We start from the raw sequence: 15,037 nt of genomic DNA, 5'->3' as shown, positions 1-15,037 counted from the left end.
CCTCAAATCAACCGTGTCTCTTCTGAACAGAAGAGCACACCTAGTATCGAATTTAATTCTTCCCAAGTGAATATACTTGGGCCTAAAAATTGATCTAATTGATTTGATATTCCAGTTGGGTCCTCCAATAAATTTTTGATTTCCTTCCTAAAATTTCTTACCTCGGAGGCAGTTAATTGAACATTAACAAAACCTATTCCCCCTTGAGCATCTCCCATCAGTACTTCCCTCAAGGGAAATAGTTTTTCAGCTCCCTCCTTTTCATTCTGAATCTTCTTGGCCTGGAACCTTGTGTTGCAACTGTGATATCTTGAGCTTTCATCTGGCCTCCCCTGCTCTGTTTCTATTTTATTTTCACAACAATAAGCTTTTTCTGCTTTGTCTGTCCTTGCTCTACACGCACTTTCCTTTGAACTACCTGTACTGAGGTTAGCTTCCTCTCCAGGGAGCTGGGACGTGGGGGAGAAATGAAGAGAGACATTTTGAAAGGTGCTTGGGGCAGGAATGGGTGTACAGTTGTCACGATCCACAAGGTGGGATTCCTGATGTGGTTCTTTTAGTCGGTCTTAGAGTACAAAAGATTATCAGCAAACCAAGGACTTAAACAGCAAAACACACTTTATTGAGTGCTCATCAGCACTAATATGCGATAGAGAGAAAAGAGGAGAAAGCAAAGCATAAGAAAAGAGAGTAAGGGGATTACAGCTACCAACATCAAAGTCCACTCAGCCGTCTGACGATGCAGAGTCTTCTGTCTGTTGGGGAGATCTCAAAGGAAGGTAAATTTGGGGTGTAATTTTATAGTTTTTACAAAGCAAGGGGCACAGGGCCAAAACCAGAGGAGATTGATGATCATTGTGATGAATTCCATTGTGTGGGGGGCAGGTGTAGGGTACAGAGAAATCCACATCTTGCAAGCCTCTGTTCACCAGCAGGAACGAGGACAGTGCACCGTGCAACCACCTGCAAACAGTCACTTACCAAACATCCACCTCAGCTAGGCCTGAACCCCTAAACCAAATCCCTTGTGATACTCAGAGTCTCAGTCTCTGTCCTTCAGACGGTTGTGAGACAGATGAGAGAATCTTTGGACTGTCTCTTACACCACCCCATGGCTCACAATTGTCATTAAGCGAGGTCTTTCTGCACGATGTCATAGTGCTGCTGTGAAGTTCTTCTTTGAAGTCTTCAGGACTCGTTACAGTTGGTAGTATATCCTGGAAAAAACAGAGACAGGTGGTAGGGAAAGGATAAGGGACAGAAAAAGGAAAAAGAAAAAGAAAAAGAACAAAAATCAATATATTGATGTCAAAGAAAACTGATCAATATATATAATTTTAGCTAAGGCTAAAATATTGGTTTCTTATCAGAAAACAAACAATCAATTTTATTCTAAAATACAACATAATAAAATTAATTAACCTCATAGTCACAATGGCCAATTACTTATTGTAGTGCCTGAATAGTTCGTCAAGTATCAGTAACCTTAGGCGTAACAGCAACATGTAAAGCACTCATTCCAAAACACAATGTATTTCTTTCCTTTTTCTAATCTTTTCCAAAATTTCGATTAAATTCTGGTGAAGCAACAATTGCTTTACCGGAATGAGGTTCATTCCAATTGGAGCAGGCACTAAATGATGAATCAAAGTATAATTAATCTGCAAAAGATAATACGAAGTAAGTGGACCTAAGTAAGAAAAGTCACATCCTATGATCTCAGTAAAATTTCATACACAAAAATTTGAATGATTCTTAGAATCCACTACTATGTTTTCCACAAGCATACTATCACAAGCAGTTCTCAAGCATACACATCCATTGCCTATATACACAAGTACTGTTTCAGAAGTCTCATTAGGATGGATTTCAAAATGACAGATGTAGGAGACGAGTTCGGGAATCAAGAGACAACCCAATATGAGTTAGCTGCTTGTTCCAAATTTATTACAACCTTAGCTACATTTTTATAGTATTTTGAAAAGGTAACATGCGATCTATATTCTATTATGATTGGATAATTGCTATTTTTCACATGTTAACTTCTACATTTCATTGGTCCAGTTCATAACGCCCAAACTCTATAAGATACTTTTTTAGTGAAACTTATTAAGATACATTAAGCAGTTATAGAGGATACATTCTGCAGAATTCACATCCTGACAAACTTCATAAGATACATTCACAAGATACATTTAGCAGATTTCTTATCCTAAATCTTTATTCTTCATTGTCTTATTAACAATTAGTCTTCTTCATTTCTTTGATACAATATTTTGCCAAGGACTCATGCTAGCTCAAAGTCAGGGTTGTGCAGGCCTTCTAGGGAGCTATGGCCTCGAGAAGCAAGCCATTCTTCAACAGCAGCAGAGGTGGCAATGAGATTCCTCAAGCGTGGTTTTCCCTTCCTGTTATTCCAGAGCTTTGGAGATGACATTCGAGAGGTTGGGCCTGCAGTTCCCTGGCCCCTTCTTGCTGCCTTTTTGGAAGACTGCACTGATGTTGGCTTTCCTGCACTGCTCACGCCTGCCTCACATGGCATCACTTTGCCTGACCAGCTGGCAGAGCGTCCAGTGCCGGGGCCAGGAGCAGAGATTTCCCTTGGCCCCAAAAGGGAAGGCTGGGCTCAGGCCGTGTGTCAGTGCGACCTGGCAACGGGAGGAGAAGGTAAGGCAGGGAAGCAGCTGCCCAGGGACCAGAGGGGCCCCACACCTTGGGGCTCTGGGCCTGTGCTGCAGGCTCACCTGCCTCTCCCTTCCCAGAATCAGCGCAGGAACATCCAGAGGAGACGGCGGTGTTCCTCAACGCGACAACGGGAGCAGAAGGCGGACAGGAGCAGGGCTCACGCAGGGCTGACCAGGGAGTAGCACTCTGTAACGGGGTGACTTTACTTTTAAGATAGCTTTGGGAGCTAAGAAGTTGAAGCTGCTGGTGGCTGATGGGAGTCTTTTCTCCTGACCAATTATTGGTCATTTCTAAGAACTGACAGCAGTTTTGACCATTGAAAAGTGAGATCAACCTGTGAACACCACCTTAAGATGTAAAGCCAGGGTTCTCTTGCTCTCTTTGGTTTCCTGATTCTGAAGAGGTAACAGGCTCTGTCTCGGCCTCCTCCCCCTCCCCCGTCCAGGCCGGACAAGGCTGCAGAGGGCGGGGGGAAGAGAAACGGAGCCGGCCGGCCTGACTGGGTTTGCAGTTTCTGCTGCTGAACTGAAACCTGACACCATGAACATCTGCAGCTTTCCAAGACTTTAACTCTTTTACTACTTGGATAAAATGTAAAGATTACTCCTTTTTCCCAGAGAGAGAGAGAGAGAGAGAGAGAGAGAGAGAGAGAGACAATCAACATGAAGAAGACAGTGAAAAAAAGAGTTAAGTTTTAGATGAGGAAGAGAGAATAAGGAGATGCTTTATAAGCTGAAATATTTTTCTGTTAAAGCTATGGAGATAGAAAATAGTGTTCTGAAAAAAAACCTCCTTTAATTCATGACAGAGTATATTGGGAGGAATGGAGTGTTTAGAGTGTGGATTTTGAGCAAAAGGTGGAGTAATTGTGATACAGTGAAGTGCTGGAACAGAGTGAAGAGAAGATTTGAGGCCTTGAGGGCAATGAGAAAACTGTTTTCCAGAGAAGCTCACAGAGGCAAATGAAGAGAACTTTTGCCTTTGAATAACTCATCCTTAAAAATGACATCCCTAGACTCATGACCCATAACACACCTCAGAGGGATGTGAAATGGGAGGAGAGAACTGATGACAGATTTCTGGTCAGCTGGCATCAGAAAAATAGAAAACTATAACAGAAATAGTTTTTTCGTGAAAAACTCCATAAGTTACCAGAAGACTTCTGTTTCTCTACAAAGGCTGATGAAAAGATTCTAGCAGGAATTGGGACTGTTTTAAACACCAAAGTTCCAATGTTTTTTGTCTCTCTGTTATCATGTGAACAAGGAAATGGTTGGATAGTGGGGGATAAAAGGAGTTTCCTGGAAGTTTATTCTAGTGTTCTTCTTCTTGTAGTTTTGTTAATAAACTTTCTTTATTCTTTTTAAGTTTTAAGCCTGTTTTGCCCTTGTTCTAATCCATATCTCACAGCAAAAAATAAGTAATTTTTTAGTTACTGCATTAAAACCACAGCATTTATTTGGTGAATTGGCCGGAAAAACAAAATTAGCAAATCTAAACCGCTACACACTCTCATGGTGCTGGACATGTCTTGCAAACTTTCCACACTCTTCTTGCTCCCACAGAGAGAGGGAGAGGACCAGCACCTCGAGGACACCGTGCAGTTCCTGCACAGGGACTCACCACTGACCAGAATCATGTGCGACAGGGAGCAGGAGGGCCCTGATGGCAGGGAGCCAGGTGAGGGCAAAGCAGCCCTCCCACAGCCTGGCCCAGGGGCTGTCGGGGTGGCCAGCGTGGGGCCCAGATCAGAGGCCGGGGCAGGCAGGAGCTGCTCAGCCAGGCCAGGGCTGGGAGCCTCCTTCCTCCTCAAGTGGAGCCCAGCTGGGCCAGGGGGCAGCTGTTGGGAGCCCCGTGCCCGCAATGGCCGCTGCTCTCCAAGGCCTCCAGCCCTGCCCATCAGCCAGGCACGCAGGCAGGGACAGAGCAGCCCTTGGGGCCGATGCTGCGGGCTGAGAGCCCCACAGAGCTGCTCATGCCCACTGCCATTGGCTCTGTCCCCTGCAGAATGCCTGCTGTGTCGCCGTGTAGAGGCTGACCCCTGCGTTTCCCCAGGCCCTGGCAAGTGCCCCTGTGCTGCTCCTGCATTTTTGCAGGGTTTGACAATATTTTTTCTTGTTAGATCCTTGAAAGGATTTAAAAGGTAAGGTTGTTTGGCAACTTCTTCAAGGAACAAATAAGACATGATTCTTTTCAAGAAAGGGTTTATTAGTTTAGTTTCAGTTTCCGTTTGGAATTCTTATGCTTCCTTAGACGATCCAGAAATTAATGAAAATCTAACATATTCCTAGGAGAAGTTTTTGAATCCACTACTTGCAGAAGTCTCTAAATGCACTGTTTCTCTTAAACACTTCCCTTACATATAGTTAGCTAGCTGCTCCTGTAACATACAGAGATGCAGTGGTTTACCTGGCTGGACATCACTACATCGTGTTACTCACACCTGTATACTAACAACCTTTTGTTCCCTGACAGTTACAAAGCTTCAGGCTCTTCTGGAGGTCCTGAATTAATTTTGCATGCACATCCATAGCCGTGTTCCCTCCCCATGCTCAGCATTCAGCCACAGTTACCAGGGAACAGATGTTCCATACTCACCTCAAACAATAATCTACATCTGTCTTCCCAACCCACTTTTTCTTCACTGAGCTCTACAGATCTACAAAATAACTCTGGGCCCTCTGCACAAAACAAAACACAACACCAATCAATAGGGTTCAACCCTTCTGATTCTGCTGCTGCTCCCAACAATCATGAATGAACAACACAACAGTCAAGTCAGAAGCTCTATTCTTCACGTCCCTCCTATTCTCTTGCCCCCCACCACATGTCGGCTCCAACAGAAATGTTCCCTACTGCAGCCTGGTGTACTAAGAAAAATGAAAGGCAGCAGCTGTCTCCCTGAACCTGCTGAAATCTAAATTGCAGTGAAACAGCAGCTCTTGCATTAAATGCTCAGCAGCAGGATCCCACAGCTGCCCCCAGAAGTGCTGCCTGGCAAGGGCTGAGATCTCCATTCTAACACACCCTGTAAATCAGACGGGCTGGAAGATTGCAGGGCAGTAACTGTATGAACACAGCCATACATTTCATCAGCGTTATCTAACAAGTCTCAAGAAACAAACGTCATTTAAGCCTGACTTGAGACTATATTCTACAAAATAGAACAAGCAATTGTTTTGGCAGCCTGTGTAATTTTTCGGGGCTGTGTATGTTTTCTTTTGTTGTTGTTGTCTTTGTTTTTAAATCGAAAATTCATTGGGTTCAGAAGAGAAAGCCCCAGATTCATTAGGATGAAGAACCGCACGCACATATGTCACTGACAAGAGCACTCGGCATTCCTCAGATTAACACCAGAAAGACAGGAAAAAGTTAAAGGTGATAGACCTACCTGAAAGGATCCTAAATGTCCAGTAACCTGTCTAGTGACTATTTTTTTCCTAAGCTCTAAAAGTTCCTATAGCTATGAGGCAATTATCTGAAAGAAAGGAAAGACAGAAAGCTGATCAGCCTTTATTTTTTACCAGGACTCTCTCATGGGATCTACCACAACTTTGACCACAAGTGAGCATGGCAAATTTTGACTACAGAGCATTCATAACCAGGCAGCATTTTTTCCTCCTTACTCAAGTCCAGTAAGGGTTTAAAAGGGAAAAATATACAAAAGGGGCTGAACAAGTTGTGTCGTACCTCTTAGGCGTTCATCATCTATGGAGAAGAAGAAAATTCTAGCACTTTCTGTGCGTGGTAGAGAAAAAACCCTAGACAAGTACAAAGGGGTTTTAGCATCCTAAAAGGTCCTATCAAATCCCATGAGCATGAGTTAGAGCTGTAGTGCCTCAGAGAAATGGTACACGGAAGAGCTTTACTGCATAGTATGCAAATAAAGCCTTCTATTAAAAACCCCCACTTTTTACAAGAAAACTGACTGTGTCTTTGCCTTTTGGCAAAACTCAGTTTGGGCTTGGCCAAACCAAAACAACCCAGTCAATTTCTTGTGCTCATCTTCTCTCTCTTCACATTCAACTTCACATCCAATGGGCTGCTGGGACTCTGGACTCCACACAGCACCAATGCTTTTCCAAGATGACTTTCCTTGCTCAGAGGTGTGCAGTGTCAGTTTCCCATTTCCTCAGTGCTGCCATTCATATTCCCACAGCATCCAACTACTACAGCCAAGTAGACAACAAATACAAATGGAACTTGCCTTTCTTGGTGCTTTTCAATTTCTGACATCTCAGGCTCATCAGCACCCTCAGAAGTGAGGTCTTGGAAATGTGAATCCTCTTGCCACCTGACTTTTTCCAGTTTTATCGTCCCAAGTATGTGAGGCTCTGCAAAACCAGCACCAAAAGAGAAAGCAAGCCAAAACCAGATTATTTCTCTGCTTGCCAGGAAAAATTCCTTCTTTCAAGTGAAATATGTACACTGGAGAAGACAGATTTAGGAAGGACAGAATCTTCTCCTCCCTGATTTTCTGAGCTGTAGCTCTGCTCCAGGATTTTCCACTTTGTTCAAGGCATCTCCTATGTATTCTTCAACATTTATCATCGCATCCAGAAGACAGTGAATAGCTTCTGAATTCAGCACAAGTGTGGGGGGCTTGTTGCTTTGTGTTGTTTGTTAATATTTTGGATAACTTGGCACGGCTTCCTTTCATTCCTACCTGACTGTGACTTGATTAAATATTCCTTCATCTTCATTTCATAAGGCCTTATTTTATCTGAGCTTAGGACACCCCAATGATCCTTCAGTGTCATTCAGTTTCACTTTTCTGAAGGTCCAGGAATAGAATTCGGTAACTAATGAATGGTCATGGAGCTTGGAGTCAACTCCAGGATTTTGCTCCTCCCTCTACCTTAACACCCATTTTCCTTAAAATCCTGTTGGCTTCCATGTAACTTGGTATGACTGCTGTGTCACCTTTGTCCCTGTTTGAGAACTTTAGGGCATGACAACAAGCTTTTTCACCACTCTGCAAAAATCCCAATGCCTTCTCAAGGCGTGCATCTCAAAATTCCTGAGATGCAAGCAGGTGTTACCTCTCATTAATCTCCCACAACCTTGGCAAGTAGAAATGAAGATCAAAATGCTTCAGCATAAGTACTGACTTCTGCTGCTGATCATCCTCTGGATTATGACCTTCTTTACACCATATTGCTCTACAGTGCCCGCCAGAAGCCGTTCCTTAGAAATGGCTCTGTTAGGAGGGTTCTGCTGTTACCTTCTTTGATGCCCAACTCCTCTGTGTCTCCAAAGAAGGAAAACTTGAACGCACTCGACTCCTGAGTTCTGTCGTTTTCAGGCAAAGGTCTCGGAAATTCGTCTGGGGCAGAGTCCTGCGCATCCTCTTTGTCCCAGGCTATTCCCACGGTCTTTTCTGGTTTGATCTTTGAAGGTCCAATCAAGTCTTTAAAATCAGCAGCAGTGTCACAATCGATTTCTCCAGACACTTGAGGCAGTGTCTCACTCTCTTCTTTCTTCTTCCGCTTTACTGAAGGAAGGCTCTACTGAAATGAGATTGTTTAAGGATAGCAACTCAGCACACGGCCTTTTCAAAGACAGCTTCCCTAAGAGCCACCTTGCTCTTCATGTCTCCCTAAACGTATCCAAGCCATTAAGGACTGGTTCACTTTCAAGGGTAAGCAGTGGGGAAATATCTGTCTAAAGGCAGCAATGAGTGTCCTTTTTAATCAGCTATGTCCTTAAGTGGCTTTTCCCTTAACAATACACGATAACAGAAACCAAGAATCGTAGAAATGCCAAGAGCTAATTCGGGTTTTCCCACAGACCTGCAAATCTCAAGGTCCCTGTACTGACCCTTCTCACCTTCACTTACAGCAGCAAACGGAAGGACCAGAAAGAAAAGATGACACTACGTGCTGCTGATAGAGGTCCGAGTTGAGGCCCGACGTGGCTGGCGGGAGCGGTTGCTCCAGCGCGACGTCCCCGATGGTGTCCCCCTGCGCCTGGGCCTCTCAGCACTTGCTGCTGTCCTCCTGCTCCTGTTCTGGTGACTCCTGGATTGGACAGGTTGATTTGAAGCCCAACGTTGCGGGCAGGAGCGGCTGCGTCTGGGAGACATCCCCGAGGATGTCTCCCTTCGCCTGGGCCTCTCTGCCCTCGATGTTCTCCTGCTGCGCCTGTCTCGGCAACTCCTCGACCGGGCAGGTGGACTCTGGGCATGAGCTTGCTGCCGGGAGCGGCTGTGTCTGCGGGAAGCCCGCGATGGTGTCTCCCTTTGCCTGCGCCTCTCTGCACTTGATGTTCTCCTGCTGCTCCTGTCATGGCGACTCCGTGACCGGACGGCTCCATCTGAGGCCCGCCTTTGCTGGTGAGAGCGGCTTCGCCTGCGGACAGGCCCAGCATGTCTGGAATGGACCCTGTTCTCAGGGCCCGTCCAGCTGCTGGATCTTGCCCTTGCTGTGCGTGGGCTGCCGGTGTCTGCCAAGGAAGAAGCTGGACGCCGGAGGCTTCTGTGGCTGCTGGTCCCTGGAGTTGGAGACTGGGGAGCCAGACGTGATGGCACTGCGCTGCTGGAGCTTGGCCTGATGGCCTCAGATTCTGACAGGCCATGAGCAGGCTCCAGTCCTGACTGTCTGGTCAGGCTGGGGCCATTGAGCTCCAGCTCATCCCTGGGGGCTGTAAGGCCAAACAGGAATGTCAGAGGCCTGCCAGGCCTGGACCAGGCCATGCCCGACCAGAGCACTGCCCCCAGCCCTCCAGGAGCCCATGCGCTTTGCCGTGCCCAGCCTGGGCACTGGCCCCAGCCCAGGGACACCCGCCTGCTTTGCCTCATACCCGTGCCGAGACCAGCACAGCTGTCACACTCCCAGTGGGTTGTCCTCACTGTCAGGCCAGAGCAGCGCCTGTGGGTGCCCTCGGCAGCACAGGAGGAGCACAGGAGCAGCTTCCAGGGCCTGCGGAAGCAAACGGGTTGATGGCTCTGAAGACAAAGTGTCCCAGCACGGGATTGTGCAGCCCAGCACCACTGGCTCCTTCTGCTTTGAGCCCTTCCCGAGACACAGGTTCCCTGCAGAGCCCCGGGTGCAGCTTCCCAACTCACCCCTCTTCCTCTGCCTCCTCCCTGCCTCCTGGGTAAAGGCATTCCCTGGCATTGCACGTGTTGTGCCTCTCTCCTAGATCTGCAAAGGCATTGTTGTCCTCCCATGTTGGCAGTCTGACGGAGAAAGGAAAAGCTGATGTGTTTCTGCTGCCCTGACCCCATGGAGGTAACAGGGTGTCCCTGTACTTCCTCCAATGCTTTTCCATGTCCCCTGAGGGGCAGAAATCCAGACTCCCTGGATAGGGCTGTCTTGGACTATTGGGGCAGGGCCTGGCACAGTATGGCACTTACACCCCGTCTTGTGAGTCACACTGAAGGACACCAACCTAATGGGGGTTCGGATCCCCAGAAAGAACACTTCGACAAGGAATGTCTCACGGTCTCTGCAGAGGGGGCAGCAGAAGGACGAAAGACCAGCACACATGGCCTGTCCCTGCAGGGCAAACAGAAGCAGTGTGAGCCAGGCCCTGGTGCTGCTGAGCACCTGCTGTGTCCCAGGCCTGAGGGCATGGCTCCCACCTGGAGGCAGTCCCTGTGGAACCAGGCTCTTTTGCACGCCGGGCACACGATGGTGTTGAACGTCTTCCTGTCCTCCACTGGCTCCATGCAGATGGGGCATTCGGTGCCCGGCTCTGGAGTCACCTGCACGTCCTGCTTTGGACGGTGCTCAGGGCAGTAGGCCCTGGGGGCAAAGGGATGGGCATAATGAGAAAGACTTGGTCTTTCCCTGGGGGTGGCCAGAAGGGGAGAGGAGCTACCTAAATGGAACAATGTACTGTGTCACACAGCCGCCCTCCTTGGCACAGGGCAGGTGGAACCATCTGTCGCAGCCTTCTTTGCAGCACAGGATGGTGGCCCCGCTCTGGCCGCAGACGCAGCAGTGCTGGAATGAGCCAAGCAGCCCCATCAGTGGCAGCCTCGGGGCCTCCCCACACAGCCCCAGGGCTCCGGGCAGGGCGCAGGATGGGGCCGCTGCTGGCTCTCAGCCCTCAGAGCCAGGTGGTGAAGGAAGCTCCTGTGCCAGAGGCTCCACGGAGCTGCTGGGAGCCAGACTTTGTCCCACAGCCGTCTGCATGGCCGGACTTTCTTTCTGGGGGTATGGGCTAAGCTCTGGCCAGCCTGTCCTGGCACAAATGTCCCTGCTCTTTTGCCAGGCTCTCACCTTCTGTGCCGCCCGCCTGACTGCAAGTTGGATATCTCGAGGCAGAAAACCCAGGAGTCCAACACGTTTCTTGGCTTGCTGGAAAAGCAGTGTGGCAAAATACTGCAGAAAGGGAGAAGAGCTGATGAGGACAGGGTGGCAGGGACTGCCCATTGCAATGCTGGAGAGAGTGCCCAGAGCCACTCACCAGGCAGAACCCGTGGGCACAGAGCCCGTATTTCTCCTGTTTGTCGCCGCAGATGTCTGGGTCAGCCTCTACATGGCGACACAACAGGCATTCTGCAGGGGACAGAGCCAATGGCAGCGGGCATGAGCAGCTCTGTGGGGCTCTCAGCCCGCAGCATCAACCCCAAGGGCTGCTCTGTCCCTGCCTGCGTGCCTGGCTGATGGGCAGGGCTGGAGGCCTTGGAGAGCAGCGGCCATTGCGGGCACGGGGCTCCCAACAGCTGCCCCCTGGCCCAGCTGGGCTCCACTTGAGGAGGAAGGAGGCTGCCAGCCCTGGCCTGGCTGAGCAGCTCCTGCCTGCCCCGGCCTCTGCTCTGGGCCCCACGCTGGCCACCCCGACAGCCCCTGGGCCAGGCTGTGGGAGGGCTGCTTTGCCCTCACCTGGCTCCCTGCCATCAGGGCCCTCCTGCTCCCTGTCGCACATGGCAGCTGTCAGCGCTGAGTCCCTGTGCAGGAACGCCGCTGTCTCCGCCAGGTGCTGGTCCTGTCTCTCTCTGCGGGAGAAAGAAGAGTGATGGGAGTTTGCAGAACAGGCCCAGAGCTACGAGGGTGCTACTCCCTGGTAAGCCCTGCGTGAGCCCTGCTCCTGTCCGCCTTCTGCTCCCGTTGTCGCGTTGAGGAACACCGCCGTCTCCTCTGGATGTTCCCGCGCTGATTCTGGGAAGAGAGAGGCAGGTGAGCCTGCAGCACAGGCCCAGAGCCCCGAGGTGTGGGGCCCCTCTGGTCCCTGGGCAGCTGCTTCCCTGCCTTACCTTCTCCTCCCGTTGCCAGGTCGCACTGACACACGGCCTGAGCCCAGCCTTCCCTTTTGGGGCTTTGGTTGCACGCGTCACAATGGCCACTCTGACATCAGCATCTTGCTCCCAAGGTTCAGGCAGCCATGGCCTCAGTTGCCCGGCAGCCACTTGAGGACACCCCCTTGGGAACCGAGGTTCTGAGATGGTTCCAAGCCTTTGGTCAGCACGGAACCAGGCCAGAGACTCCTGCAGCAAGTGCAGGGTCCAATCCCAGGCCCCAGAGCAGCCATCGAGGGTGGCACTGTAGGCAGAAAGGTGCTGTTCAGGCACGGCCACGCCAGGGTTCTTGCCCCTGACAGTCAGTTGCCCAGAGAGCTTGTGCAGAGTCTCTTGCACTGCACAGATTCCAAACCTGCTCTTGGTGCACCGACATCTTCCTCAAGACCTCTCCGCAGTAAACTGAGATGAACCTGATTTCATGCCCGTGTATAGAGGAATGGCTAGAGAGCAAAGGTCATATTCGCATGCAGCAGTTAGCTGGGAAAGAATTAGACAATAGAGTACAGTTGGTTTGAGATGTTGCAAAGTCAGGAAGGCGTTGGTGATAACTGTTAACTGAGAACAGGACGCTGTGATCAGAAGAATGTGAATTCAGCATAGATGAGCGATCACAGGAATGTAGAATTAGGTGGAGTTGACCTTAAATGAAGTATCCAATAATGAGCTTGCTTTTTGCACTATGTATGAGCCTAATTATTGATGCTATATAAGTGGTGTTAGAGTTACCAATAAACGAGACTTGCTGATCGTTCATATTGAGTGCTGCATTTCTCCCGCCGAACTCATCAAATGGCGCCCGAACAGGAGGGACCTTTGGGACCTTTGGGACCTTAAGGACTTTTTGGGACATTCAGAGCTTTTTGAGACCTTTGGGACCTTTGGGACCTTTTAAAGGAGTTGGCCACGAGAGTCGGTGACAGGGGACGGGTCCTCCGCAGCAAGGACGGCGAAAAGCAACAGCTGTGCTGCATTCCAGGCAACCTCGGAGGAGGGTCCTGATCACACAGTAGGGTTGCCGCGCCCAGGCGACCTCAAAGGAGAGTCCTGCCGTAAGGTGCTGCCGAAACTTTGTAGGGGCTGCAACAGCACGCGCTGACGGTAAGATGGAAAGGCAAGCAGCATATGATTTATTTACCTGCTTTTTAGAAAAGCGACAGGTTAAAGATTTTGATTTGCGCAAGGAGCTTCCTGGACTTCTTGCTTATGGGTATGCTCAGGGTTGTTTTCAGAATCCCCATACAGTTCATGAATTAAGTGAGTGGCGAAAACTTGGAGATAAATTGTGGGACGCTACTTTAGATGATGATAAAGCTGCTAAAAGACTGGGAAAAATGTGGCGGACAGTTCATAATGTTCTTTTGCAGTATCAGGCTGAACAGGCAGCTGCCACACAGGCATCTACAGCTATGTCAAAAACCAGACTTTTACAGGGAATAAATGAGTGTCCATTGCCACCCGCCACAAATACAGTAATTTTGAACCCCCCCGCGCAACCACTGACTTCCCCCGCTCAGCCACTGACTCCTGCTCCAGCTGCTAATTCTTTTGTATCATCTCAAATTCCTTCACCTACTAACCCTGATTCTGGAACGGAGCCTTCAGCACCGTTACCATCCTCCCCTATGGGAAATAAATCTGTCTCTGGGGTAAGGCGTGAGTTAAGTGAATCAGAGTCAGGTTTTAGCAGCTCTTGCACCCCTACAAGTGGCTACAACCAACAATGGCAAGATTCCAGCCTCCCGATTCAAATGTTTTCACTGTGGCAACCTTGGACATATTCGAAAGGAATGTACTGTGTCATCTGTTTGGTGCAATCAGTGTCGGTCCAATGCTCATGCTGATAGTGCTTGCCACCGGCGATCGGGAAACGGGAAAGCCAGCGCGAGAAGCCGCCGCGCCAAGACACAAATAGCAGCTGCCAGAACATCAGTGCAACTTCCCTCCAGCCTGCCACAGCAGGGAGCCTCGGCCTTGACCTGGCAGCCTCAGTGACTGTGGATTTATTGACATCACAGCCCTACAAGATTCCCACAGGAATTATTGGACCACTGATAATAAATGGAAAAGCTATGGGTGCAATAGTGTTGGGACGTTCATCTGCTGGTTTAATTGGATTGTTTATTTTACCTGGAGTAATTGATGTGGACTATTCTGGTGAAATATATGTCATGGCATATACACTGGCACCACCAGCCAGAATTGATAAGGGACAGCGAATTGCACAATTGGTGCCGCTGCCGCAATATACCCATCAATTGACACCATTGAAAAATCAATCACGGGGTACGGGTGGATTTGGTTCTACAGGAGGACTTACATTACTTACTCTGGACTTAAACACTCGACCCAAGCGAACTGTTGTTCTCAATTATAATGGAGAATCCCACCAATTAGAAGGACTATTGGATACTGGGGCAGACTCAAGTATTGTTGCTCCACAATACTGGCCCCAGGAATGGCCTATGTTGCCTAGTATGGTTACTGTTACAGGGGTGGGAGGTTTAACTTTAGCAAAAAGGTCTCCACAAATCCAGATTCAATTAGATGGGAAAGTCATCAGCTCTATTTTGTCAATTGTTCCATTACCAGACAAGGTTCAATGTCTAATTGGACGAGATATTTTGTCACAACTTGGTGTTGTTTTGACCAATGAGCACCCTTTAGAATAGAGGCCATGGTTTGGACTTTCCCAATCCCACTCAAATGGATAATCCAGGAACCAGTATGGGTTGAACAGTGGCCTTTAAAAAGAGAAAGTCTGCAACAAGCTCATCAATTAGTGCTGGAACAATATCAACAAGGACATTTAAAGTTGTCAACAAGTCCTTGGAATACTCCTATTTTTGTTATAAAAAAGAAATCTGGGAAATATCGATTGCTGCATGACTTACGTGCAGTAAATGAACAAATGGAGCCAATGGGGGTGCTACAACCTGGTTTGCCCAATCCTGCAATGTTACCAAAAGATTGGCCCTTGTTAATAATTGATTTAAAGGACTGTTTTTTCACTATCTCACTGCATGAACAGGATACTTGCAGATTTGCTTTTACCTTGCCTTCATTAAATCGAGCAGAACCAGACAAGAGGTTTGAATGGACAGT

General features: G+C 48.7%; 1 protein-coding gene across 10 annotated transcripts; it reads right to left on the bottom strand.

Annotated features, from left to right (window-relative positions):
• Positions 1-600: 600 nt before the first annotated feature.
• On the bottom strand, positions 601-14,361 carry LOC147651102 (E3 ubiquitin-protein ligase PHF7-like). 10 transcript variants are annotated; one of them, XM_086845361.1, is made up of 18 exons: positions 14,262-14,346; positions 12,288-12,412; positions 11,891-12,176; positions 11,520-11,795; positions 11,101-11,192; positions 10,914-11,015; positions 10,510-10,634; positions 10,271-10,433; positions 10,078-10,184; positions 9,752-9,865; positions 9,487-9,605; positions 8,515-9,327; positions 7,910-8,195; positions 6,893-7,019; positions 6,376-6,446; positions 6,077-6,163; positions 5,284-5,366; positions 601-1,217 (listed from the first exon to the last, which is right to left on the bottom strand). In XM_086845361.1, the coding sequence occupies exons 4-12, from the start codon at positions 11,560-11,562 to the stop codon at positions 8,561-8,563; spliced, it is 1,632 nt and encodes a 543-aa protein (XP_086701487.1). In that variant the 5' UTR covers positions 11,563-11,795; positions 11,891-12,176; positions 12,288-12,412; positions 14,262-14,346; the 3' UTR covers positions 601-1,217; positions 5,284-5,366; positions 6,077-6,163; positions 6,376-6,446; positions 6,893-7,019; positions 7,910-8,195; positions 8,515-8,560. The 10 variants fall into 10 exon arrangements, with proteins under 10 accessions (XP_086701487.1, XP_086701488.1, XP_086701491.1 ...); XM_086845362.1 differs by lacking the exon at positions 14,262-14,346 and adding an exon at positions 12,662-12,899; XM_086845360.1 differs by lacking the exon at positions 601-1,217 and adding an exon at positions 4,873-5,065 and having other exon boundaries at positions 7,910-8,192; positions 14,262-14,361.
• Positions 14,362-15,037: the final 676 nt, after the last annotated feature.

This window comes from Cyanistes caeruleus, chromosome 11, assembly GCF_971803275.1.
Source record: "Cyanistes caeruleus chromosome 11, bCyaCae1.hap1.1, whole genome shotgun sequence".
Lineage (NCBI taxonomy): Eukaryota > Metazoa > Chordata > Aves > Passeriformes > Paridae > Cyanistes > Cyanistes caeruleus.
The sequence above is the reverse complement of the archived record's forward strand: the minus strand, read 5'-3'. Positions and strand labels throughout refer to the sequence as shown.